This window comes from Salvelinus fontinalis, chromosome 42 (genome assembly GCF_029448725.1).
Source record: "Salvelinus fontinalis isolate EN_2023a chromosome 42, ASM2944872v1, whole genome shotgun sequence".
Taxonomy (NCBI): Eukaryota; Metazoa; Chordata; class Actinopteri; order Salmoniformes; family Salmonidae; genus Salvelinus; species Salvelinus fontinalis.
This window is the reverse complement of record NC_074706.1, coordinates 3,170,133-3,195,822: the sequence shown is the minus strand read 5'-3', so window position 1 is coordinate 3,195,822 and position 25,690 is coordinate 3,170,133. Positions and strand designations below refer to the sequence as shown.

Here is a 25,690-nt window from a genome sequence, read left to right as displayed (position 1 = left end):
CCTGACCAACTTGCCCTCCAAATACACCTCTGCTGTCTTCAATCAAGATCTCAGCGATCACTGCCTCATTGCCTGTATCCGCCACGGGTCCACGGTCAAACGACCACCCCTCATCACTGTCAAACGCTCCCTGAAACACTTCTGCGAGCAGGCCTTTCTAATCGACCTGGCCCGGGTACCCTGGAAGGATATTGACCTCATCCCGTCAGTTGAGGATGCCTGGTCATTCTTTAAAAGTTACTTCCTCACCATATTAGACAAGCATGCTCCGTTCAAAAAATGCAGAACCAAGAACAGATATAGCCCTTGGTTCACTCCAGACCTGACTGCCCTCGACCAGCACAAAAACATCCTGTGGCGAACTGCAATAGCATCGAAGAGCCCCCGCGATATGCAACTGTTCAGGGAAGTCAGGAACCAATACACGCAGTCAGTCAGGAAAGCAAAGGCCAGCTTTTTCAAGCAGAAATTTGCATCCTGTAGCTCTAACTCCAAAAAGTTCTGGGATACTGTAAAGTCCATGGAAAACAAGAGCACCTCCTCCCAGCTGCCCACTGCACTGAGGCTAGATAACACGGTCACCACTGATAAGTCCGTGATAATCAAAAACTTCAACAAACATTTCAATGGCTGGCCATGCCTTCCACCTGGCGACTCCAACCTTGGCCAACAGCCCCGCCACCCCCGCTGCTACTCGCCCAAGCCTCCCCAGCTTCTCCTTTACCCATATCCAGATAGCAGATGTTCTGAAAGAGCTGTAAAACCTGGACCCATACAAATCAGCTGGGCTTGACAATCTGGACCCCCTATTTCTGAAACTGTCCGCTGCCATTGTCGCACCCCCTATTACCAGCCTATTCAACCTCTCCTTCGTATCATCTGAGATCCCCAAGGATTGGAAAGCTGCCGCTGTCATCCCCCTCTTCAAAGGGGGAGACACCCTGGACCCAAACTGTTACAGACCTATATCCATCCTGCCCTGCCTAGCTAAGGTCTTCGAAAGCCAAGTCAACAAACAGATCACTGACCATCTCGAATCCCACCGTACCTTCTCCGCTGTGCAATCCGGTTTCCGAGCCGGTCACGAGTGCACCTCAGCCACGCTCAAGGTACTAAACGATATCATAACCGCCATCGATAAAAGACATTACTGTGCAGCCGCCATAATCGACCTGGCCAAGGCTTTCGACTCTGTCAATCACCATATTCTTATCGGCAGACTCAATAGCCTCTGTTTTTCTAATGACTGCCTTGCCTGGTTCACCAACTACTTTGCAGACAGAGTTCAGTGTGTCAAATCGGAGGGCATGTTGTCCGGTCCTCTGGCAGTCTCTATGGGGGTACCACAGGGTTCAATTCTCGGGCCGACTCTTTTCTCTGTATACATCAATGATGTTGCTCTTGCTGCGGGCGATTCCCTGATCCACCTCTACGCAGACGACACCATTCTGTATACTTCCGGCCCTTCCCTGGACACTGTGCTATCTAACCCCTAAACGAGCTTCAATGCCATACAACACTCCTTCCGTGGCCTCCAACTGCTCTTAAACGCTAGTAAAACCAAATGCATGCTTTTCAACCGTTCGCTGCCTGCACCCGCACGCCCGACTAGCATCACCACCCTGGACGGTTCCGACCTAGAATATGTGGACATCTATAAGTACCTAGGTGTCTGGCTAGACTGCAAACTCTCCTTCCAGACTCATATCAAACATCTCCAATCCAAAATCAAATCTAGAGTCGGCTTTCTATTCCGGAACAAAGCCTCCTTCACTCACGCCGCCAAACTTACCCTAGTAAAACTGACTATCCTACCGATCCTCGACTTCGGCGATGTCATCTACAAAATAGCTTCCAATACTCTACTCAGCAAACTGGATGCAGTTTATCACAGTGCCATCCGTTTTGTTACTAAAGCACCTTATACGACCCACCACTGCGACCTGTATGCCCTAGTCGGCTGGCCCTCGCTACATGTTCGTCGTCAGACCCACTGGCTCCAGGTCATCTACACGGCTATGCTAGGTAAAGTGCCGACTTATCTCAGTTCACTGGTCACGATGGCTACACCCACCCGTAGCACGCGCTCCAGCAGGTGTATCTCACTGATCATCCCTAAAGCCAAAACCTCATTTGGACGCCTTTCCTTCCAGTTCTCTGCTGCCTGCGACTGGAACGAATTGCAAAAATCTCTGAAGTTGGAGACTTTTATCTCCCTCAACAACTTTAAAAATCTGCTATCCGAGCAGCTAACCGATCGCTGCAGCTGTACATAGTCCATCTGTAAACTACCCACCCAATTTACCTACCTCACCCCCATACTGCTTTTATTTATTTACTTCTCTGCTCTTTTGCACACCAGTATCTCTTCTTGCACATGATCATCTGATGATTTATCACTCCAGTGTTAATCTGCTAAACTGTAATTATTCGATTTATTGCCTACCTCATGCCTTTTGCACCCATTGTATTTGGATTCTCTTTTTTCTACCATGTTATTGACTTGTTTATTGTTTACTCCATGTGTAACTCTGTGTTGTTGTCTGTTCACACTGCTATGCTTTATCTTGGCCAGGTCGCAGTTGCAAATGAGAACTTGTTCTCAACTAGCCTACCTGGTTAAATAAAGGTGAAATAAATAAAATAAAATAAAATATCCAGTCATAACACTACATATCCAGTCATAACACTACAGATCCAGTCATAACACTACAGATCCAGTCATAACACTACAGATACAGTCATAACACTACATATCCAGTCATAACACTACAGGACCAGTGGTATGGTGGATGGTGAATGCACGTAAATGCCAATTACTCACCTTTTTTATTTTCTGCAAGCATTTACCCACCAGTATATGGAGCGGTACTTTACCACGAACAGTGATTAGCGTTTACCCACCAATTCTGTTTTACCACTACGTCACTGAACAGGATGGTATTATGGGCCCAGCGGATTGGGGGTCTTCAACTTGCCATTGCATTTCTGTCTTTCTGGTGGCTCAAAGTTAGAAGATGTAGGGACTGAATAATTTCCTTGAAGTTCACAATGAGACAGATCATTCTGCGTCAGTTAGGATTAACGTGGCAACGTTTTACAAAACAATTTCATATTTCAGTATTATTTATTTATTATTTTTCTATGTCTTGTTAATTAAAAGGCCTGTCTCCCACCGACTGAGAAAAACCCCTCTATGTTCTGCCCAGTTTTTGGAATACCTAATGCAATCCACGGAACCTTGAATCGGCAGGAAATAAGAGATTTCCGTACAGAGGTCAAGAAGAAGTTCCTTTTTTCCACATCCTGTTCCAAAAACAATCTTTTTTTCTCTCCTCATTTCTTTCCCTCTCCTGTTTGACCGTGGCTGAGAGACTGAGCAGCTGAGAGGGACTGAGAGACTGAGAAGGGCTGAGGGGCTAGGAGGCTGAGAGGGGCTGAGAGGCTGAGAGGGGCTGAGAGACTGAGAAGGGCTGAGGGGTTGAGAGGCTGAGGGGCTGAGGGGCTGAGAGGCTGATGGGCTGAGAGGCTGAGAGGGGCTGAGGGTCTGAGAGGCTGAGAGAGGCTGAGGCAGGCCTCTGTTTGTGCTCCTGCAGCTGTGTGTTCAGCGCAGATTGGCCTCAGTCAGGGTCAGGGACAACAACACAGCAGAAAGCCGACTAACTCGGCCATGACCGGACAGTATACCCACAGAGCCATCCCCATGTGACATTGAAATACTGCTGGTTTCCCACCATGCTGTTGACGGACTTTAATCCAACTTTTGTCTGTAGAGCAACAGAGGAATGTGAAGGTAAGCCATTGTAGGCCCGTATGCTAAGTTATAGATATTATTAGCATGTAGAAGAATGGATGTGAGGGAAAGGGAGGGAAATAGAGTGAGAGAAAGACAGAGAGAGTAATATTGTCAGAGATGGAGAAAAACATCGTGTAAGAGAGAATGTGTGTGAGAGAGAGAGAGAGAGAGAGAGAGAGAGAGAGAGAGAGAGAGAGAGAGAGAGAGAGAGAGAGAGAGAGAGAGAGAGAGAGAGAGAGAGAGAGAGAGAGAGAGAGAGAGAGAGAGAGAGAGAGAGAGAGAGAGAGAGAGAGAGAGAGAGAGAGAGAGAGAGAGAGACTGAGATCCAGCTCTATATTGGCCCATTGGAAAGCGAAGGTGTGGTTTCTGGTTGTGGATAAAGGATGGTTGGGGCTGTGTGTTGGTGGCCACTTGCCAAACAGGACAGGACAGAGAGAGAGAGGAAGGACAAGCGACAGCTACAGCCTGTGGTCTTATCACAGACGCCTCAGCACAGCTATTGTCCACATCCACACAAGATAAAAAAACACATGCATAACTAACCCAACAGGCGATAAATCAAAAAGTAGTTCCTCTTGTGTCCATCTACAAGCATCTAAATTCACTTTTTTCTTGCATAACCCTTTGGACCTAACAGGTACAAGACAACTCGGACACTTGGAATTCCAACACCTAATTACAGCATTACATCACGCACTGTCAAACAGCGACCGAACAGCGGCGAGATATGACAGATGGTTTGTTTTGAGCATGGTTGCCAGAGAGAAGGAAGACAGAACAAATGCCAAGAGGTTGGATGGTTATGGGATGGTTATGGAATGTTGAGGGGCGATGGAGCTGCCAGAGTTTGTATAGGTCTGATTCTTTATTTATTTTTATTTAATATTAAAACATACAATATACCTGCATTGAAGCCGCTCACATTTACATTTACATTCAGTCATCTAGCAGACACTCCCATCCAGAGCGACCCACTGGAGCAACCTGGGTCAAGCGCCCCTATCTGCCCAAACTCCCAACCGCCAGGCCACCAACCATCCGAGATCCCCCCCACGGTTCCCAAGAAATGCCCCTCAACCATCCGAGATCCCTCCACAGTTCCCAAGAGCTACCCCTCAACCATCCGAGATCCCCCCACAGTTCCCAAGAGCTGCCCCTCAACCATCCGAGATCCCTCCACAGTTCCCAAGAGCTGCCCCTCAACCATCCGAGATCCCCCCATAGTTCCCAAAAGCTGCCCCTCAACCATCCGAGATCCCTCCACAGTTCCCAAGAGCTGCCCCTCAACCATCCGAGATCCCCCCCACAGTTCCCAAGAGCTGCCCCTCAACCATCCGAGATCCCCCCACAGTTTCCAAGAGCTGCCCCTCAACCATCCGAGATCCCCCCACAGTTCCCAAGAGCTGCCCCTCAACCATCCGAGATCCCCCCACAGTTTCCAAGAGCTGCCCCTCAACCATCCGAGATCCCCCCACAGTTTCCAAGAGCTGCCCCTCAACCATCCGAGATCCCCCCACAGTTCCCAAGAGCTGCCCCTCAACCATCCGAGTTCCCCCACAGTTCCCAAGAGCTGCCCCTCAACCATCCGAGATCCCTCCACAGTTCCCAAGAGCTGCCCCTCAACCATCCGAGATCCCCCCCACAGTTCCCAAGAGCTGCCCCTCAACCATCCGAGATCCCCCCACAGTTTCCAAGAGCTGCCCCTCAACCATCCGAGATCCCCCCACAGTTCCCAAGAGCTGCCCTTCAACCATCCGAGATCCCCCCCCACAGTTCCCAAGAGCAGCCCCTCAACCATCCGAGATCCCCCCCACAGTTCCCAAGAGCTGCCCCTCAACCATCCGAGATCCCTCCACAGTTCCCAAGAGCTGCCCCTCAACCATCCGAGATCCCCCCACAGTTCCCAAGAGCTGCCCCTCAACCATCCGAGATCCCCCCACAGTTCCCAAGAGCTGCCCCTCAACCATCCGAGATCCCCCCACAGTTCCCAAGAGCTGCCCCTCAACCATCCGAGATCCCTCCACAGTTCCCAAGAGCTGCCCCTCAACCATCCGAGATCCCCCCATAGTTCCCAAAAGCTGCCCCTCAACCATCCGAGATCGCTCCACAGTTCCCAAGAGCTGCCCCTCAACCATCCGAGATCCCCCCTACAGTTCCCAAGAGCTGCCCCTCAACCATCCGAGATCCCCCCACAGTTCCCAAGAGCTGCCCCTCAACCATCCGAGATCCCCCCACAGTTCCCAAGAGCTGCCCCTCAACCATCCGAGATCCCCCCACAGTTCCCAAAAGCTGCCCCTCAACCATCCGAGATCCCTCCACAGTTCCCAAGAGCTGCCCCTCAACCATCCGAGATCCCCCCACAGTTCCCAAGAGCTGCCCCTCAACCATCCGAGATCCCTCCACAGTTCCCAAGAGCTGCCCCTCAACCATCCGAGATCCCCCCACAGTTCCCAAGAGCTGCCCCTCAACCATCCGAGATCCCTCCACAGTTCCCAAGAGCTGCCCCTCAACCATCCGAGATCCCTCCACAGTTCCCAAGAGCTGCCCCTCAACCATCCGAGATCCCTCCACAGTTCCCAAGAGCTGCCCCTCAACCATCCGAGACCCCCCTACAGCCCCCCCCCCTGAAAAAACCTCTCCCTCCACTCCCCACCCCCACAGTCCCCCCCAAGCCACCATGCCCCAATGTATGGGTCAGAGTTAGTATAAGTCAGAGTATGTATAGGTCAGAGTTAGTATAAGTCAGCGTTTGTATAGGTCAGAGTTAGTATAAGTCAGAGTTTGTATAGGTCAGAGTTAGTATAAGTCAGCGTTTGTATAGGTCAGAGTTAGTATAAGTCAGAGTTTGTATAGGTCAGAGTTAGTATAAGTCAGAGTTTGTATAGGTCAGAGTTAGTATAAGTCAGAGTTTGTATAGGTCAGAGTTAGTATACATAACAAGTACATCTATGTTAGAATCTGGGGTGCTACATTTAACAGACGGTTGAGGGATGTCTATGCATGCTGCACCATAGGGCTCTGGTCAAAAGTAGTGCACTATATACAGTAGGACAAAGAGAGCCGTTTGGGACATAGTCTATCTGTTGTGTAACAGAAGGTCTGTTTTTTGGCGGCCCTGTGCTGTTGGGGAACTCTTCTCCCAGAGAGTGATTGATATGTTGTTTCCGACTGTACCATTTAAGGGGCCCCTGCCCTGACATGTGACATCCTCTACTGCTGTCACAAACCCCCTAAGAATAGCACCATGTTAAAACGCACCACACAACAAAAGACTGGGAAGCCACTATGACACACCGCATCAGCCATATTTTATATCAAATCATATATGATCTTAGAAAATGGACAATTTCACGTTACATGACTAAAAGATAAGACAATTTAACAAATAAGACATAAGGCAAATCACCACAGAGCCCCCCACATACCTCATGATGACAAACAATCACATCCCAATTTAACCTAATTTACCTTAATCCCATTGCCTATCCGCTACAACTTAACACCTCCATTTAAATAGCTCCCGCTACAACGCAAAGTCAGCAACCTGCCACGGCAACCACGAGCATGAGACCAAACAATAACAAACTTTACTGCCGAGAGAAAGACACCTGCTATGGTGCACCAGCCACCACCACAACTACAGCCCCACAACAACAAACAAGAATGAAAACCACCTGCTAGGTCAGAATACACCGCACACAGAACCCCAACGACAATACAGCGTAGCCAAGAATAGCCACTCGCTATGGCACTGTCACTGGACACCAAGAGGGAATGCCACTACAATTCGTACATTGTGACAAATACTGTACCTTAGTCAGTGTCCATTCAAAACATCACGCCGAAGCCACATGTCAGGATTCTAGGACTATATCACTGTTACATAAACACCAGTTTTCATGAGAGAACACAATTTTGGCATGCTTGATGAAGGCTGTGGGGTGGTGAAGGTTATCACTGCTTACTTAGAATGTATTTTTGTTTATCAAAAATGTTTGTTTTTAAAGATGGAGTTTAGTCTTATCTCCACCCAAAAGTCAAACCATGGAGACAGACAGGGAAGGTATAACAGTATAGACAGTGTGTGTGTGTGAGAGAGGGGGCATTTAGTACAATGACCAATCTCCCTTGTATTTACCTGGTAAGACACACACACACACACACACACACACACACACACACACACACACACACACACACACACACACACACACACACACACACACACACACACACACACACACACACACACACACACACAGTGCAGACCACCGCCATTGTCACGATCGTGTGGCGGATTAACGGACCAAAATGCAGCACTTGGAAAATAAGCCATCTTCTTTTATTATAACAACACGAAGATGAACACGAACAAAACACTTTAACAAAACAACAAAACGACCGTGAAGCTACAAACGTTGTGCACAAACATACAGGCTACTAACGTTCTTACATAGACAATTACCCACAACCAATGAGAGCCTATGGCTACCCTAAATAAGGCTCCCAATCAGAGACAACCGAAATCAGCTGTCTCTAATTGGGAACTCATTCAGGTAACCATAGACTCTCCTAGATAACAAACCAACATAGACAACGCTAGACATATACACTCAACACAAAACCATATACTCCACCCCATAACCCCTTTACCAAATAAACACCCAAAACCAACAAAAACATAAACATTCCCCATGTCACACCCTGACCTAACTAAAATAATAAAGAAAACAAAGAATAATAAGGCCAGGGCGTGACATAACCCCCCCCTTGAGGCGCGAACTCCGGGCGCACCATACACAGTCTAAGGGAGGGTCTGGGTGGGCTCCCCTCCACGGTGGCGGCTCCGGCTCTGGTCGTAGTCCCCACGTCACCACAGTACCTAACCACCTCCTAGGCTTCCTCCAAACGACCCCCCTCCACCTTAACCCCATTGCATTCAGGGGCAGTTCCGGACTAAGGGGCAGTACCAGGGTAAGAGGCAGTACCAGGGTCAGGGGCAGTACTAGGGTCAGGGACAGTACCAGGGTCAGGGGCAGTACCAGGATAAGGGGCAGTACCAGGGTAAGGGGCAGCTCCAGGGTAAGGGGCAGCACCAGGGGAAGGGGCAGCTCCAGGGTAAGGGGCAGCTCCGGACTGAGGAATGGCAGCTCCGGACTGAGGGACTGCAGCTCCGGACTGAGGGACTGCAGCTCCGGACTGAGGGACAGCCCATGGCTGGCTGACAGATCTGGCTGCTCATGGCTGGCTAACTGATCTGGCTGCTCATGGCTGGCTGACGGATCTGGCTGATCATGGCTGGCTGACGGATCTGGCTGCTCATGGCTGGCTGACGGATCTGGCTGCTCATGGCTGGCTGACGGATCTGGCTGCTCATGGCTAGCTGACGGATCTGGCTGCTCATGGCTAGCTGACGGATCTGGCTGCTCATGGCTAGCTGACGGATCTGGCTGCTCATGGCTAGCTGACGGATCTGGCTGCTCATGGCTAGCTGACGGATCTGGCTGCTCATGGCTAGCTGACGGATCTGGCTGCTCATGGCTAGCTGACGGATCTGGCTGCTCATGGCTAGCTGACGGATCTGGCTGCTCATGGCTAGCTGACGGATCTGGCTGCTCATGGCTAGCTGACGGATCTGGCTGCTCATGGCTAGCTGACGGATCTGGCTGCTCATGGCTAGCTGACGGATCTGGCTGCTCATGGCTAGCTGACGGATCTGGCTGCTCATGGCTGGCTGACTGATCTGGCTGCTCCTGTCTGGTTGGCGGCTCTGGCAGATCCTGTCTGGTTGGCGGCTCTGGCAGATCCTGTCTGGTTGGCGGCTCTGGCAGATCCTGTCTGGTTGGCGGCTCTGGCAGATCCTGTCTGACGGACGGCTCTAGCGGCTCCTGTCTGGCTGGCGGCTCTAGCGGCTCCTGTCTGGCGGACGGCTCAGTGGGCTCATGGCAGACGGGCGGCTTTGCAGGCTCATGGCAGACGGGCGGCTTTGCAGGCTCATTGCAGACGGATGGCTCAGATGGTGCTGGGGAGACGGATGGCTCAGATGGCGCTGGGGAGACGGATGGCTCAGATGGCGCTGGGGAGACGAGCAGTTCAGTCAATGCTGTGCAGACGGCAGACTCCTGCCGGCTGAGGCGCACTGTAGGCCTGGTGCGTGGTGCCGGGACTGGTGGCACCGGGCTGGGGACACGCATCTCAGGGCTAGTGCGGGGAGCAGCAACAGGGCATACTGGACCCTGGGGACGCACATTAGGCCTAGTGCGTGGGGCCGGAACTGGTGGTACCGGACTGGGGACACGCATCTCAGGGCTAATGCGGGGAGCAGCAACAGGGCATACTGGACCCTGGGGACGCACATTAGGCCTAGTGCGTGGGGCCGGAACTGGTGGTACCGGACTGGGGACATGCATCTCAGGGCTAATGCGGGGAGCAGCAACAGGATGCACAGGACTCTGGAGACGCACAAGAGGCTTAGTGCGTGGTGCCGGAATTGGTGATACCGGGCTGGAGACACGCACCATAGGACGAGTGTGTGGAGGAGGAACAGGGCTCTGGAGACACACTGGAAGCCTGTTACGTGGTGTAGGCACTGGTGGCACTGAACTGGGGCGGGGAGGTGGCGCCGGAAATACCGGACCGTGCAGGCGTATTGGCTCCCTTGAGCATTGAGCCTGACCAACCTTACCTGGTTGAATGCTCCCCGTTGCCCGACCAGTACGGGGAGGTGGAATAACCCGCACCGGGCTATGTAGGCGAACCGGGGACACCATGCGTAAGGCTGGTGCCATGTAAACCGGCCCGAGGAGACGCACTGGTGGCCAGATATGTAGGGCCGGCTTCATGACATCCGGCTCAATACTCAATCTAGCCCTGCCAGTGCGGGGAGGTGGAATAACCCGCACCGGGCTATGCACACGTACAGGAGACACCGTGCGCTCTACTGCGTAACACGGTGTCTGCCCGTACTCTCGCTCTCCACGGTAATTACAGGGAGTAGGCGCAGGTTTCCTACCTGACTTCGCCACTCTCCCTTTAAGCCCCCCCCAAAGAAACTTTTTGGGTTTTCCCACAGGCTTCCTACCGCTTCGTCGTGCTGCCTCCATTCGCCGGTATCCCTCCTCGCACTGCGCCAGAGAATCCCAGGCGGGCTCCGGCACTCTCCCTGGGTTGATCGCCCACCTGTCGATCTCCTCCCACGTAGTGTAGCCCAGATCCTTTGTAGGTTCCTTTTCCTGTCTCCGAGCTAGCTCCTCATATCGCCGCCTCTCTGCTTTCGCTGCCTCCAGCTCAGCTTTGGGGCGGTTATATTCTCCTGGTACCTCCCGGTCTAAAATTTCCTCCCATGTCCATGAATCCTTGTATTTCTCCTGTTGCCGCTGGTCATGCCGCTTGGTCCTATGGTGGGTAATTCTGTCACGATCGTGTGGCGGATTAACGGACCAAAATGCAGCACTTGGAAAATAAGCCATCTTCTTTTATTATAACAACACGAAGATGAACACGAACAAAACACTTTAACAAAACAACAAAACGACCGTGAAGCTACAAACGTTGTGCACAAACATACAGGCTACTAACGTTCTTACATAGACAATTACCCACAACCAATGAGAGCCTATGGCTACCCTAAATAAGGCTCCCAATCAGAGACAACCGAAATCAGCTGTCTCTAATTGGGAACTCATTCAGGTAACCATAGACTCTCCTAGATAACAAACCAACATAGACAACGCTAGACATATACACTCAACACAAAACCATATACTCCACCCCATAACCCCTTTACCAAATAAACACCCAAAACCAACAAAAACATAAACATTCCCCATGTCACACCCTGACCTAACTAAAATAATAAAGAAAACAAAGAATAATAAGGCCAGGGCGTGACAGCCATCAACAAGATAAGGAGTGAAACTCGCTGTTGTGGACTTCAGCCTGCTATGAGAGTAGCCATTTGCTCCATTGTCATGTCCTAGAAACAAATGCTGCATCAATGGAATATCTGTCTACATGTTGAAAATACTGCTCATAAACTGTCCATTATAGACCTCCCCCTCATTCATTTCCTGTCTATAATCCAATCGGATGCTCTAATTAAATTAGCGTGAATTGTGGGTTGTGTTCAGTTTGGTCCTGAACGTTGCAGATATGAAATACAATGAACAGACATGCTATAACTTTTGGAAGCAGACATGTTCGATATGAAATACAATGAACAGACATGCTATAACTTTTGGAAGCAGACATGTTAGATATGAAATACAATGAACAGACATGCTATAACTCTTGGAAGCAGACATGTTCGATATGAAATACAATGAACAGACATGCTATAACTTTCGGAAGCAGACATGTTCGATATGAAATATAATGAACAGACATGCTATAACTTTCGGAAGCCTACGTGTTAGAGATTAATGTCTGCAGTGCACACCCTAGGCCTACTGAACGCGACTGTGAGCAACTCGTGTCCGTTGATATCGATGCTTTGGTTAGCAAGTCAGCGCGTTAGCATGCCAATAAATAGCTGTTTCGTTTAGTTAGCTTAGCTGGCATGTGAGCATGCAAATAGAGAGATATTTTGATTAGCCAGCTTGAGCCTTAGCATGCTAGCAACTTTGTTTAGCTATTCAGTGTGTTAGCATGCTAATAAATATATGTTTTATTTACTTAGCCACTGTGTTAATATGCTAAAAACTAAGTTTAGCTATCCAGCGTGTTAGCAGTCCTAACTCATAACCCACTTCAGTGCAGACGTTAGCCACGTGCTGAGGGCTCACTTGTGAATCCAACACTAGCCTGACCAGGATCAGTAGCAGGATCTCCTCCTCTGTTGTCATTTAATTACGTTAGCCAGACCTTTGATCTCTCTTTTCCCTTTCTCTGCACATTTCTGCCTTTCTTCTCGTCCCATCTCAGACCTAGATGGTGACCTATTTTCCATTAGAATTTCTTGGGCCTACACCCCTCGAGTGGCGGGACATCTTCGTTACGAGGGGTCGCTCACGTTCCTGCCGTTTGTGTGGATATGACTAGACAGGAATGAGCGATTAGGTCTGCCACTTGATAAATGAGTCAATCTGTCTCTATCACTCTCATGCACCCCCTCTCTATCTCTCTATCGCTCTCCCTCTAAGTGCGTACCAAATGGCACCCTTAGGGCGGCAGGTAGGCTAGTGGGTAGAGTGTTGGGTCAGTAACCTAAAGGTTGATGGATTTAATCCCTGAGATGACCAGGTAAAAATATGTTGATCTGCTCCTGAACAAGGCAGTTAATCCGCCCCATTTTTTTCAAAAGAACCATTGCATTTCTGTTCAAAATATTGTATCAAGTGTCACGTTCCTGACCTATTTATGTTAGTTTTTGTGTGTTAGTTGGTCAGGACGTGAGGTTGGGTGGGCATTCTATGTTATCTGTTTCTATGTTGGTTTTGGTTTGCCTGGTATGGCTCTTGATTAGAGGCAGGTGGTTTGCGTTTGCCTCTAATTAAGAGTCATATTTAGGTAGGGCATTCTCACTGTTTGTTTGTGGGTGATTGTCTCCTGTGTCCGTATGTTATGTTCGTACCACATGGGACTGTAGCGTTTGTTTGTTTTCGTTTTCGTTTCGATGTCGTCTGTTTCCTGTACGTAAGTTTATGTTTAGTTATGTAAGTTTATGTTCAGGTCTCGTCAACGTCGTTTTCTTGTTTTGTAGTTTGGAAGTGTTTTGTTTCGTTTCGTGTTTGCCATCGTCGTTGTTTAATAAAGATGGCTTATTTCCCAAAGCCTGCGTTTTGGTCTGAGGATCCTTCTCTCCTCACCTCATCCGAGGATGAGGAGAGCGTCACCCGTTACAGAATCACCCACCTAGCTAAGACCAAGCGGCAAAGGGAAACTAAACGGAGTAAAGGACAGGAGAGAAACAAGGATTTCTGGACTTGGGAGGAAATATTGGACGGGAGAGGTCCATGGGCACAGCAGGGAGAATATCGCCGTCCCAAAGCTGAGCTGGAGGCACGGAGGAGAGCAGAGGCTACCGGGGAGAGGAACCGGAGCTATGAGGGAACGCGTCTGGCACGGAAGCCGAAAAAGCCCGTAAGTAATTCCCAAAAATTTCTTGGGGGGGGGCTAGGAGATAGTGGGCCAAGGGCAGGTAGGAGACCTGCGCCCACTTCCCAGGCTTACCGTGGAGAGCGGGAGTACGGGCAGGCGCCGTGTTACGCAGTAGAGCGCACGGTGTCTCCTGTACGAGTGCATAGCCCGGTGCGGGTTATTCCACCTCCCCGCACTGGGAGGGCTAGATTGAGTATTGAGCCAGGTGTCATGAGGCCGGCTCAACGCGTCTGGTCTCCAGTGCGTCTCCTCGGGCCGGCATACATGGCACCGGCCTTACGCATGGTTTCTCCGGTTCGCCTACATAGGCCGGTGCGGGTTATTCCACCTCCCCGCACTGGTCGGGCAACCGGGAGCATTCAACCAGGTAAGGTCGGGCAGGCTCAATGCTCAAGAGAGCCAGTACGCCTCCACGGTCCGGTATTTCCGGCACCACCTCCCCGCCCCAGCCTAGTACCTTCAGTGTATACACTACGCACTAGGCTACCAGTGCGTATCCTGAGCCCTGTTCCTCCTCCACGCACTCTCCCTGTAGTGCGTGTATCTAGCCCGGTGCCTCCAGTTCCGGCCCCACGCACTAAGCTACCAGTGCGTCTCCAGAGCCCTGTACACACTGTATATTCTCCCCCTACTAATCCTGATGTGCTTGTCCTCAGCCCGGCGTCACCAGTGCCGGTACCACGCATCAGGGATAGAGTAGGCTTTGAGAATACAGTGTGCCCTGTCCCTGCTCCCCGCACTAGTAGGAAGGTGCTTGTCATTAGCACGGTGCCTCCAGTTCTGGCACCACGCACCAGGTCTACAGTGCGCCATATCCGGCCAGAGCCATCCGTCTCCCTAGCACCATCTGAGCCATCCGTCTCCCCAGCGCCATCTGAGCCATCCGTCTCCCCAGCGCCATCTGAGCCATCCGTCTCCCCAGCGCCATCTGAGCCATCCGTCTCCCCAGCGCCGTCTGAGCCATCCGTCTGCCAGGAGCCTGCAAAGCCGCCCGTCTGCCATGAGCCTGCAAAGCCGCCCGTCTGCCATGAGCCTACAGAGCCGTCAGCCAGACAGGAGCCGCTAGAGCCATCAGCCAGACAGGAGCCGCTAGAGCCGTCAGCCAGACAGGATCTGCCAGAGCCGCCAACCAGACAGGATCTGCCAGAGCCGCCAACCAGACAGGATCTGCCAGAGCCGCCAACCAGACAGGATCTGCCAGAGCCGCCAACCAGACAGGATCTGCCAGAGCCGCCAACCAGACAGGATCTGCCAGAGCCGCCAACCAGACAGGATCTGCCAGAGCCGCCAGCGAGCCATGAGCAGCCAGAGCCGTCAGAGAGCCATGAGCAGCCAGAGCCGTCAGAGCGCCATGAGCAGCCAGAGCCGTCAGAGCGCCATGAGCGTCGAGAGCCGTCAGCCTGCCATGAGCGTCGAGAGCCGTCAGCCTGCCATGAGCGTCGAGAGCCGTCAGCCTGCCATGAGCGTCGAGAGCCGTCAGCCTGCCATGAGCGTCGAGAGCCGTCAGCCTGCCATGAGCGTCGAGAGCCGTCAGCCTGCCATGAGCGTCGAGAGCCGTCAGCCAGCCATGAGCATCGAGATTCGTCAGTCAGCCATGAGCTGTCCTTCAGCCTGAAAAGGCTGGATACCCAGAACTGCCCATCAGTCCAGAGCTGTCTCTCTGTCCGGAGCTGCCTTTCAGTCCGGAGTTGCCCCTCTATCCTAATCTCCCTCTCTATCTTCATCTCTCTCTATATTCTTATCTATCCCTCTTTCTTGATTTATCTCTCTGTCCCGGTGTTGTCCCTATTGGATATGTTGTTAAGGGAATTTTGTGGGGGTCAAAAGAGGGTGGACATTCTTGGAGGGAGGAAGTTAGGATGGATTATGGTGGGGTGGGAACCGCGCCCGGAGCCTGAGCCACCACCGTGGTTAGATGCCCACCCAGACCCTCCCCTAGACTTTGTGCTGGTGCGTCCGGAGTTCGCACCTTGTGGGGGGGGTACTGTCACGTTCCTGACCTATTTATGTTAGTTTTGTGTGTTAGTTGGTCAGGACGTGAGGTTGGGTGGGCATTCTATGTTATCTGTTTCTATGTTGGTTTTGGTTTGCCTGGTATGGCTCTTGATTAGAGGCAGGTGGTTTGCGTTTGCCTCTAATTAAGAGTCATATTTAGGTAGGGCATTCTCACTGTTTGTTTGTGGGTGATTGTCTCCTGTGTCCGTATGTTATGTTCGTACCACATGGGACTGTAGCGTTTGTTTGTTTTCGTTTTCGTTTCGATGTCGTCTGTTTCCTGTACGTAAGTTTATGTTTAGTAATGTAAGTTTATGTTCAGGTCTCGTCAACGTCGTTTTCTTGTTTTGTAGTTTGGAAGTGTTTTGTTTCGTTTCGTGTTTGCCATCGTCGTTGTTTAATAAAGATGGCTTATTTCCCAAAGCCTGCGTTTTGGTCTGAGGATCCTTCTCTCCTCACCTCATCCGAGGATGAGGAGAGCGTCACCCGTTACATCAAGAGTGCCCAGATGTGCCTAATTGGTTTATTAATTACTTCTCAAGTTCATAACTGTGCACTCTCCTCAAACAATAGCATGATATTATTTCACTGTAATAGCTACTGTAAATTGGACAGTGCAGTTAGATTAACAAGAATGTAAGCTTTCTGCCCATATCAGATATGTCTATGTCCTGGTTCTTGTTACTTACAACGCCATGCTAATCACATTAGCGCACATTAGCTCAACCGTCCCGAGGGTGGGACACCGATCTGTAGAGATCCTTTTAACCCACTGTTCCGCGGTAGGCCGTCAGTGTAAATAACACTTTGTTCTTAACTGACCTGCCTAGTTGAATAAAGGAGAAATGAAATACACATTTAAATTCCCTGTACTTTGGACCACTACTCTTTCTTTCTTTCTTTCTTTCTTTCTTTCTTTCTTTCTTTCTTTCTTTCTTTCTTTCTTTCTTTCTTTCTTTCTTTCTTTCTTTCTATTTTTGCTCTCCCTCTCCCCGTTGTTAAATTATTAAGAGAGGATTGCCCTCCTGACTATCCCTTGCTCCTCCAGTAAGTACAGTAGGAAGGTAAGATGGAGGGGGAGGATCTGGAGGAGGGGTGAGGTTATTTTCTTTTATTAGAGGGTGATCATCACACATACACAGCCTCTGTGGGAACCAGGGAGAAGGGGCATCCATTTCCGTTTTGGGAATTCTCAAACTGTGGGAATCCCATCAGACCTTTCCCACAGGAATACCTCCCACAACGGACTAATCAAATGTCTCAGTCAGTCATCCCCCCGGAATCGATCGGGGTGGAATGTTCCGCTAATGACACCCTACCCATATGCCATTGCATCTGGAGACTCCCAATATCAAGAGAGGGGGGTGATGGAAATCAGGGGAACTCAGTGCTCCTTCACCATTTTGACTTTGCAGCTTTGCCATCTTGTGACGACCTATACCTTTCCTTCATTCAAAGGGCCAGCTGTCTGTCCAGCGTCTCCTTGTCCTATCAGAGTTGATTGAGTGGGCATCTCACCACTCCAGTTCCTGAATAGACCCCTATCCTCTTAACCACTCACAACCTCTTCAGACAGTCATCACCTCTTCACTTCAATCCATCACTCTCTGACTCCATGGGATCTCCACTGTAGAGGTGCCCAGAATCACACACACACACACACACACACACACACACACACACACACACACACACACACACACACACACACACACACACACACACACACACACACACACACACACACACACACACACACACACACACACACACACACACACACACACACACACACATGCTCTCTGTTTCCTCTGACTAAGTCCTTCTCCAACGTATATTAGGCACAGTGAGATCTCTGTTTACTTTAGCACATCTATTTAGTTTGTCTCTTGAGTTCGTCTCTTTAGCTTGTCACTTTAGCTCGTCTCTTCAGCTCGTCTCTTCAGCTCGTCTCTTCAGCTCGTCTCTTTAGCTCGTCGTTAAGACACTAACAGCTTACAAACGGTAGGCAATTAAGGTCACAGTTATGAAAACTTAGGACACTAAAGAGGCCTTTCTACTGACTCTGAAAAACACCAAAAGAAAGATGCCCAGGGTCCCTGCTCATCTGCGTGAACATGCCTTAGGCTTTCTGCAAGGAGGCATGAGGACTGCAGATGTGGCCAGGGCAATAAATTGCAATGTCCGTACTGTGAGACGCCTAAGATGGCGCTACAGGGAGACAGGATGGACAGCTGATCATCCTCGCAGTGGCAGACCACATGTAACAACACCTGTACAGGATCGGTACATCTGAACATCACACCTGCGGGACAGGTATAGGATGGCAACAACTGCCCAAGTTACACCAGGAACGCACAATCCCTCCATCAGTGCTCAGACTGTCCACAATAGGCTTTGAGAGGCTGGACCGAGGGCTTGTAGGCCTGTTGTAAGGCAGGTCTTCACCAGACATCACCGGCAACAACTATGGGCACAAACCCACCGTCGCTGGACCAGACAGGACTGGCAAAAAGTGCGCTTCACTGACGAGTCGCGGTTTTGTCTCACCAGGGGTGATGGTCGGATTCGTGTTTTTCGTCGAAGGAATGAGCGTTACACCAAAGCCTGTACTCTGGAGCGGGATCTAATTGGAGGTGGAGGGTCCGTCATGGTCTGGGGCGGTGTGTCACAGCATCATCGGACTGAGCTTGTTTTCAATTCAGGCAAACTCAATGCTGTGTGTTACAGGGAAGACATCCTCCTCCCTCATGTGGTACCCTTCCTGCAGTACATGACCCTCCATCATGACAATGCCACCAGACATACTGCTTGTTCTGTGCGTCATTTCCTGCAAGACAGCATTGTCAGTGTTCTGCCATGGCCAGCGAAGAGCCAGGATCTCAATCCCATTAAGCACGTCTGGGACCTGTAGGATCGGAGGGTGAGGGCTAGGTCCATTCCCCCCAGAAATGTATGGGAACTTGCAGGTGCCTTGGTGGAAGAGTGGGTTAACATCTCACATCAAGAACTGGCAAATCTGGTACAGTCCACGAGAATATGTACTGGAGTACTTAATGCAGCTGGTGGCCACACCACATACTGACTGTTACTTTTGATTGTGACCCCCTCTTTTTTCAGGGACACATTATTCCATATCTGTTAGTCACATGTCTGTGGAACTTGTTCAGTTTATGTCTCAATTATTGAATCTTGTTATAGTCATCCCAATATTTACTGAACTTATGTTAAGTTGAGAGGACGTTTGTTTTTTTTATATATGGAAGAGGAATGACACCAGATAACACAGAAATCTGTTTTTCCTGTTTAAAGATACAAAGCCAATCACCCATCTAGTATTTTGTCTGGATAGCACAGTTCTCTCCTGATAAATAACAAATAACTCACTAGATTAAGCGATGGATTCTGTGTAACGACCTTCTTCCATTCTCAAGTGTTGAATTACTTGTTAAAAGACCATAACCTTTGAAATAAACTTTTTAACAGTTTTTTTGAAGAGGAGCGGAAGTGAACCCTGGAACCCCATAGAACTTCCGGTGCTTATGTAAACAACAGATAAGAGCATAACCTTTGATATCATCTCTTTTTAACAACTCATAATGTTGTATGTCTTTCTATGTGGCAATTTGTCAATAGAATAGCAGTGTCTAATTCAGCGTCCCCTCAATCACAAGACAACAGCCAAAAACAAACACTGGATAAGGTGATTCAGTCCCAGAAGATTTGTCCAAGAAATGGTCAACCCACCTGTGTGTTCATTGTGTGCTTGTCCCAAAAACACAAAGACAACACAGTCAGACAGAAAAGCCATTAAGTGAGCGACTGAAGAGGTCAAGATGTAAATCTCTCTTGAACAAAGTCCCACCCCCTCCCTCGGCCCCCTTCACCCCACTTGGTCTGTCCTGTCACGACCCCAGCCCCCCCCCCCTGACCCTTTTGTTGGGGCGAGGCGGCTCAAGACCCAGGAACCTGCTAATTACGGGCTTTAGCAGTCTTCCAAGGAACCAGGCCCTCGGAATGACTGGGCCACATTCCTACCAGTCAAAGTCACTCTGTGTGTGATTGTGTGTGTGTGTCTGTGTGTACGTGTGCGTGTGTGTTCGCTGTCTGTCCATCCCTCCATCCGTCTGTGAGAACCTCTCTGGGTTTTAGTGTGTGACTTGTGCCTTGCCAGCTCACTAAGTGCACTGCAAACACTCCTCAAGGGACTGTATAGTAAACAGACACAGACAGAGGGATTGGAGGGACTTGCGGTGTGTAAAGAAAGGCAATAAGCCTTCTCTCCCTTCTCCGATGGGGTCTAAACCTAATCACACAGTTGGCCTGGTGTTAAATGCCCCGTACCTTCTGCTATAGCTGCTCAGTTGAGCGACCAGCCGGCCGACCCATTAAGAGACAGATTTCAGGCTGAACAAAACCAGAGATTAGAGACAGGTGGAACCAGAGATTCATTAAGAGACAGATTTCAGGTTAGAATGAACCAGAGATCCATTAAGAGACAGATTTCAGGCTAGACAAAACCAGAGATCCATTAAGAGACAGATGCCTGGGTTAAGGCGTAAGCGTCACAATGATTGAATGATTTACCCCAGTCTTGGGTTTGGTCCCGGGAGCAGCAGTCGGCCTAGCGGAGGTCAGAGTAGTGGATACTTGATGCTGTTGTGGAGCATTCACAGACTGAGAAGTGCTTGACACTGTCCCAACGGCCTTTACTGAGTCTAAATCCACTTCCTGCAACTGAGGAAGGACATTGATTGGTTTAGAGATACACTTTAGAGCAATAGTTTATGGCTATTTCTATTACTTATTATCCTGAAGCTAGCCAGGTTAGTATTAGGTTATCCTAAAGCTAGCCAGGTTAGTATTAGGTTCTCCTGAAGCTAGCCAGGTTAGTATTAGGTTCTCCTGAAGCTAGCCAGGTTAGTATTAGGTTCTTCTGAAGCTAGCCAGGTTAGTATTAGGTTCTCCTGAAGCTAGCCAGGTTAGTATTAGGTTCTCCTGAAGCTAGCCAGGTTAGTATTAGGTTCTCCTGAAGCTAGCCAGGTTAGTATTAGGTTCTCTTGAAGCTAGCCAGGTTAGTATTAGGTTCTCCTGAAGCTAGCCAGGTTAGTATTGGGTTCTCCTGAAGCTAGCCAGGTTAGTATTAGGTTCTTCTGAAGCCAGCTAGGTTAGTATTAGGTTCTCCTGAAGCTAGCCATGTTAGTATTAGGTTCTCCTGAAGCCAGCCAGGTTAGTATTAGGTTCTCCTGAAGCTAGCCAGGTTAGTATTAGGTTCTCCTGAAGCTAGCCAGGTTAGTATTAGGTTCTTCTGAAGCTAGCCAGGTTAGTATTAGGTTCTTCTGAAGCCAGCTAGGTTAGTATTAGGTTCTCCTGAAGCTAGCCAGGTTAGTATTAGGTTCTCCTGAAGCCAGCCAGGTTAGTATTAGGTTCTCCTGAAGCTATCCAGGTTAGTATTAGGTTCTTCTGAAGCTAGCCAGGTTAGTATTAGGTTCTTCTGAAGCCAGCCAGGTTAGTATTAGGTACTGAAGCTAGCTAGACTAGTATTAGGTTCTCTTGAAGCTAGCCATATTAGCATTAGGTTCTCCTGAAGCTAGCTAGGTACTGACTGTCTCCTGTAATGTCTAGCTAGTTACTGACAGAGCCATGTATTTAGAGAGTTGGGACATTGAGGTTTCTGCATTATGATGCATTTTCATGACACTTCAACATTATATGGCGGCCATGTTAGCTCCCCATTAACATTACATGGGGAATATTTAAACAATGCTATGTAACTGAATGTCTAGAATTAGAGACAATATTGTAAATGGTAAAAGTTGTCTCTGTGTACTGGTACTGACCCGTCGGTGGTGTCTTCTGAGCGTGGGGGTGATGGCCATGGAGGAGGTGGAGGAGGAGGAGGAGGAGGCGCTGAGGGCCGTGTCGATCTCCTGGTCCAGTTGGTCTAGCTTCATCAGCAGTAACACCATGGAGTCCAGACGAGAACGCTCCTGCTCCTCTCTAGAACTCTACAGGTGGGAGGTAGCGAGGACGGGAGGGAGGGAGGGAGGTAGGGAGGGAGGGAAGGAGTGAGGGAGAGAGAGACAGAGAGAGAGAGGAAGAGAGGGAGGGAAATAATTTTTGTACTTAAAATTTCTGGTAACATTGATTTACATTTTAATAATTTAGCAGACACTGTTATACAGAGCGACTTACAGGAAACATAAGGCTTAAGTGCCTTGCTCAAGGGCACATCGGCAGATTGTTCACCAAGTCGGCTCAGGGATTTGAACCAGCAATCTTTCTGTTACTGGCCCAACTCTTTTAACCGGCATCTTTCCGCTCTATATTTGACTATTTTTGATTCAAGGAGAACATCAGTGATAATGCTAGATTTATGTTGTGTCTTTAGTGGGCATAAACCGCTAAAGGATACTCTAGTCCTCGGTTCTTTCTTTCTTCTGTTGGTCCTTCCACTTTGTGGTTAGATGCAGCTAACTGACTATCATGTAATTAGCCTGTTCATCTGTAGTCATGTCCTCTCTTGCTCTCTTTTTAAGGGAAGGGAGCAGGTATTTTTATTGCCTCACGTCAACTCTAATATTTAATACATAACACAGACAGGGACTTCACTGTTTAGTTACGTTTTTTCTCTTAGCCCTCTGAAAGCATTACGTTGAGCAGTTCTCCTATGTGTGTTTGATTGAATTGGGGCCTGGTGAATGAGACAAGAAAGGTCTGATGTAGTGCATGCCAGAGATATATATCAACTAAGGCTTTGATTCAATATCCTGTAGACCACAGAAAGACTTTGATAGAATCCTGGGATGGGATCCTCAGATGCACTCAAATGAATTGGGCAACCTCTCCTGCCCTCTCCTTGTCTCTCTCTCTCTCTCTCTCTCTCTCTTTGGTTCTCCTCCACCACCCCCCCCCTTTTTCTTCTTACATTTTCCACCAAAAAGCCCCCCCCTCTCCAATTATATATTTTTATATCATTTTTTTATTAACCTCTCTTCCTGTTGTCTTTCCTCCCTTCTCCTTGCCACCACTCTTTCACTTTCTTCTTCACTCACTTATTTTGTTCTCCTCTGTTAACCTGCAGGTCTTACACTGACCTCAGGTGGCCTGTCTGTCATAGCAGGTCTTACACTGACCTATCAGGTGGCCTGTCTGTCATAGCAGGTCTTATACTGACCTATCAGGTGGCCTGTCTGTCATAGCAGGTCTTATACTGACCTATCAGGTGGTCTGTCTGTCATAGCAGGTCTTACACTGACCTATCAGGTGGCCTGTCTGTCATAGCAGGTCTTACACTGACCTATCAGGTGGTCTGTCTGTCATAGCAGGTCATACACTGACCTCAGGTGGTCTGTCTGCCATAGCAGGTCATACACTGACCTATCAGGTGGTCTGTCTGTCATAGCAGGTCTTACACTGACCTATCAGGTGGTCTGTCTGTCATACCAGCTCTTACACTGATCTCAGGTGGCCTGTCTGTCATAGCAGGTCTTACACTGACCTCAGGTGGTCTGTCTGTCATAGCAGGTCTTACACTGACCTCAGGTGGTCTGTCTGTCATAGCAGGTCTTACACTGACCTATCAGGTGGCCTATCTGTCATAGCAGGTCTTACACTGACCTATCAGGTGGTCTGTCTGTCATACCAGCTCTTACACTGATCCCAGGTGGTCTGTCTGTCATAGAAGGTCTTACACTGACCTATCAGGTGGCCTTCCTGTCATAGCAGGTCTTACACTGACCTATCAGGGGGTCTGTCTGTCATAGCAGGTCTTACACTGACCTCAGGTGGTCTGTCTGTCATAGCAGGTCTTATACTGACCTATCAGGTGGTCTGTCTGTCATAGCAGGTCTTACACTGACCTCAGGTGGTCTGTCTGTCATAGCAGGTCTTACACTGACCTATCAGGTGGTCTGTCTGTCATAGCAGGTCATACACTGACCTCAGGTGGTCTGTCTGTCATAGCAGGTCTTACACTGACCTATCAGGTGGTCTGTCTGTCATAGCAGGTCTTACACTGACCTCAGGTGGTCTGTCTGTCATAGCAGGTGTTACACTGACCTATCAGGTGGCCTATCTGTCATAGCACGTCTTACACTGACCCATCAGGTGGTCTGTCTGTCATAGCAGGTCTTACACTGACCTCAGGTGGTCTCTCTGTCATAGCAGGTCTTATACTGACCTATCAGGTGGTCTGTCTGTCATACCAGGTCTTACACTGACCTCAGGTGGTCTGTCTGTCATAGCAGGTCTTACACTGACCTATCAGGTGGTCTGTCTGTCATAGCAGGTCATACACTGACCTCAGGTGGTCTGTCATAGCAGGTCTTACACTGACCTATCAGATGGTCTGTCTGTCATAGCAGGTCTTACACTGACCTCAGGTGGTCTGTCTGTCATAGCAGGTCTTACACTGACCTATCAGGTGGCCTATCTGTCATAGCAGGTCTTACACTGACCTATCAGGTGGTCTGTCTGTCATACCAGCTCTTACACTGATCTTAGGTGGCCTGTCTGACATAGCAGGTCTTACACTGACCTATCAGGTGGCCTGTCTGTCATAGCAGGTCTTACACTGACCTCAGGTGGTCTGTCTGTCATAGCAGGTCTTACACTGACCTATCAGGTGGTCTGTCTGTCATAGCAGGTCTTACATTGACCTCAGGTGGTCTGTCTGTCATAGCAGGTCTTACACTGACCTATCAGGTGGTCTGTCTGTCATAGCAGGTCTTACACTGACCTCAGGTGGCCTGTCTGTCATAGCAGGTCTTACACTGACCTCAGGTGGTCTGTCTGTCATAGAAGGTCTTATACTGACCTATCAGGTGGCCTTTCTGTCATAGCAGGTCTTACACTGACCTATCAGGGGGTCTGTCTGTCATAGCAGGTCTTACACTGACCTCAGGTGGTCTGTCTGTCATAGCAGGTCTTATACTGACCTATCAGGTGGTCTGTCTGTCATAGCAGGTCTTACACTGACCTCAGGTGGCCTGTCTGTCATAGCAGGTCTTATACTGACCTATCAGGTGGTCTGTCTGTCATAGCAGGTCTTACACTGACCTATCAGGTGGTCTGTCTGTCATAGTAGGTCTTACACTGACCTCAGGTGGCCTGTCTGTCATAGCAGGTCTTATACTGACCTATCAGGTGGTCTGTCTGTCATAGCAGGTCTTATACTGACCTATCAGGTGGTCTGTCTGTCATAGCAGGTCTTACACTGACCTCAGGTGGTCTGTCTGTCATAGCAGGTCTTACACTGACCTCAGGTGGTCTGTCTGTCATAGAAGGTCTTATACTGACCTATCAGGTGGCCTTTCTGTCATAGCAGGTCTTACACTGACCTATCAGGGGGTCTGTCTGTCATAGCAGGTCTTACACTGACCTCAGGTGGTCTGTCTGTCATAGCAGGTCTTATACTGACCTATCAGGTGGTCTGTCTGTCATAGCAGGTCTTACACTGACCTCAGGTTGCCTGTCTGTCATAGCAGGTCTTACACTGACCTATCAGGTGGTCTGTCTGTCATAGCAGGTCTTACACTGACCTCAGGTGGCCTGTCTGTCATAGCAGGTCTTATACTGACCTATCAGGTGGTCTGTCTGTCATAGCAGGTCTTATACTGACCTATCAGGTGGTCTGTCTGTCATAGCAGGTCTTACACTGACCTCAGGTGGTCTGTCTGTCATAGCAGGTCTTACACTGACCTATCAGGTGGTCTGTCTGTCATATCAGGTCATACTCTGACCTCAGGTGGTCTGTCTGTCATAGCAGGTCTTACACTGACCTCAGGTGGTCTCTCTGTC

General features: G+C 49.4%; 1 protein-coding gene across 2 annotated transcripts in view; it reads right to left on the bottom strand.

Moving 5' to 3' along the window:
* dlc1 (DLC1 Rho GTPase activating protein) overlaps positions 1-25,690 on the bottom strand; it is a 152,068-nt gene that overhangs the window by 117,507 nt on the left and 8,871 nt on the right. The window contains exons 3-4 of one of the 2 annotated variants that reach the window (XM_055909913.1): positions 21,730-21,897; positions 20,477-20,626 (exon numbers count right to left, since the gene is read on the bottom strand). In XM_055909913.1, coding sequence (XP_055765888.1) covers positions 20,477-20,626; positions 21,730-21,897 — 318 coding nt within the window. The remainder of the gene's footprint in view (positions 1-20,476; positions 20,627-21,729; positions 21,898-25,690) is intronic. The other variant, XM_055909914.1, reaches the window with a different exon arrangement.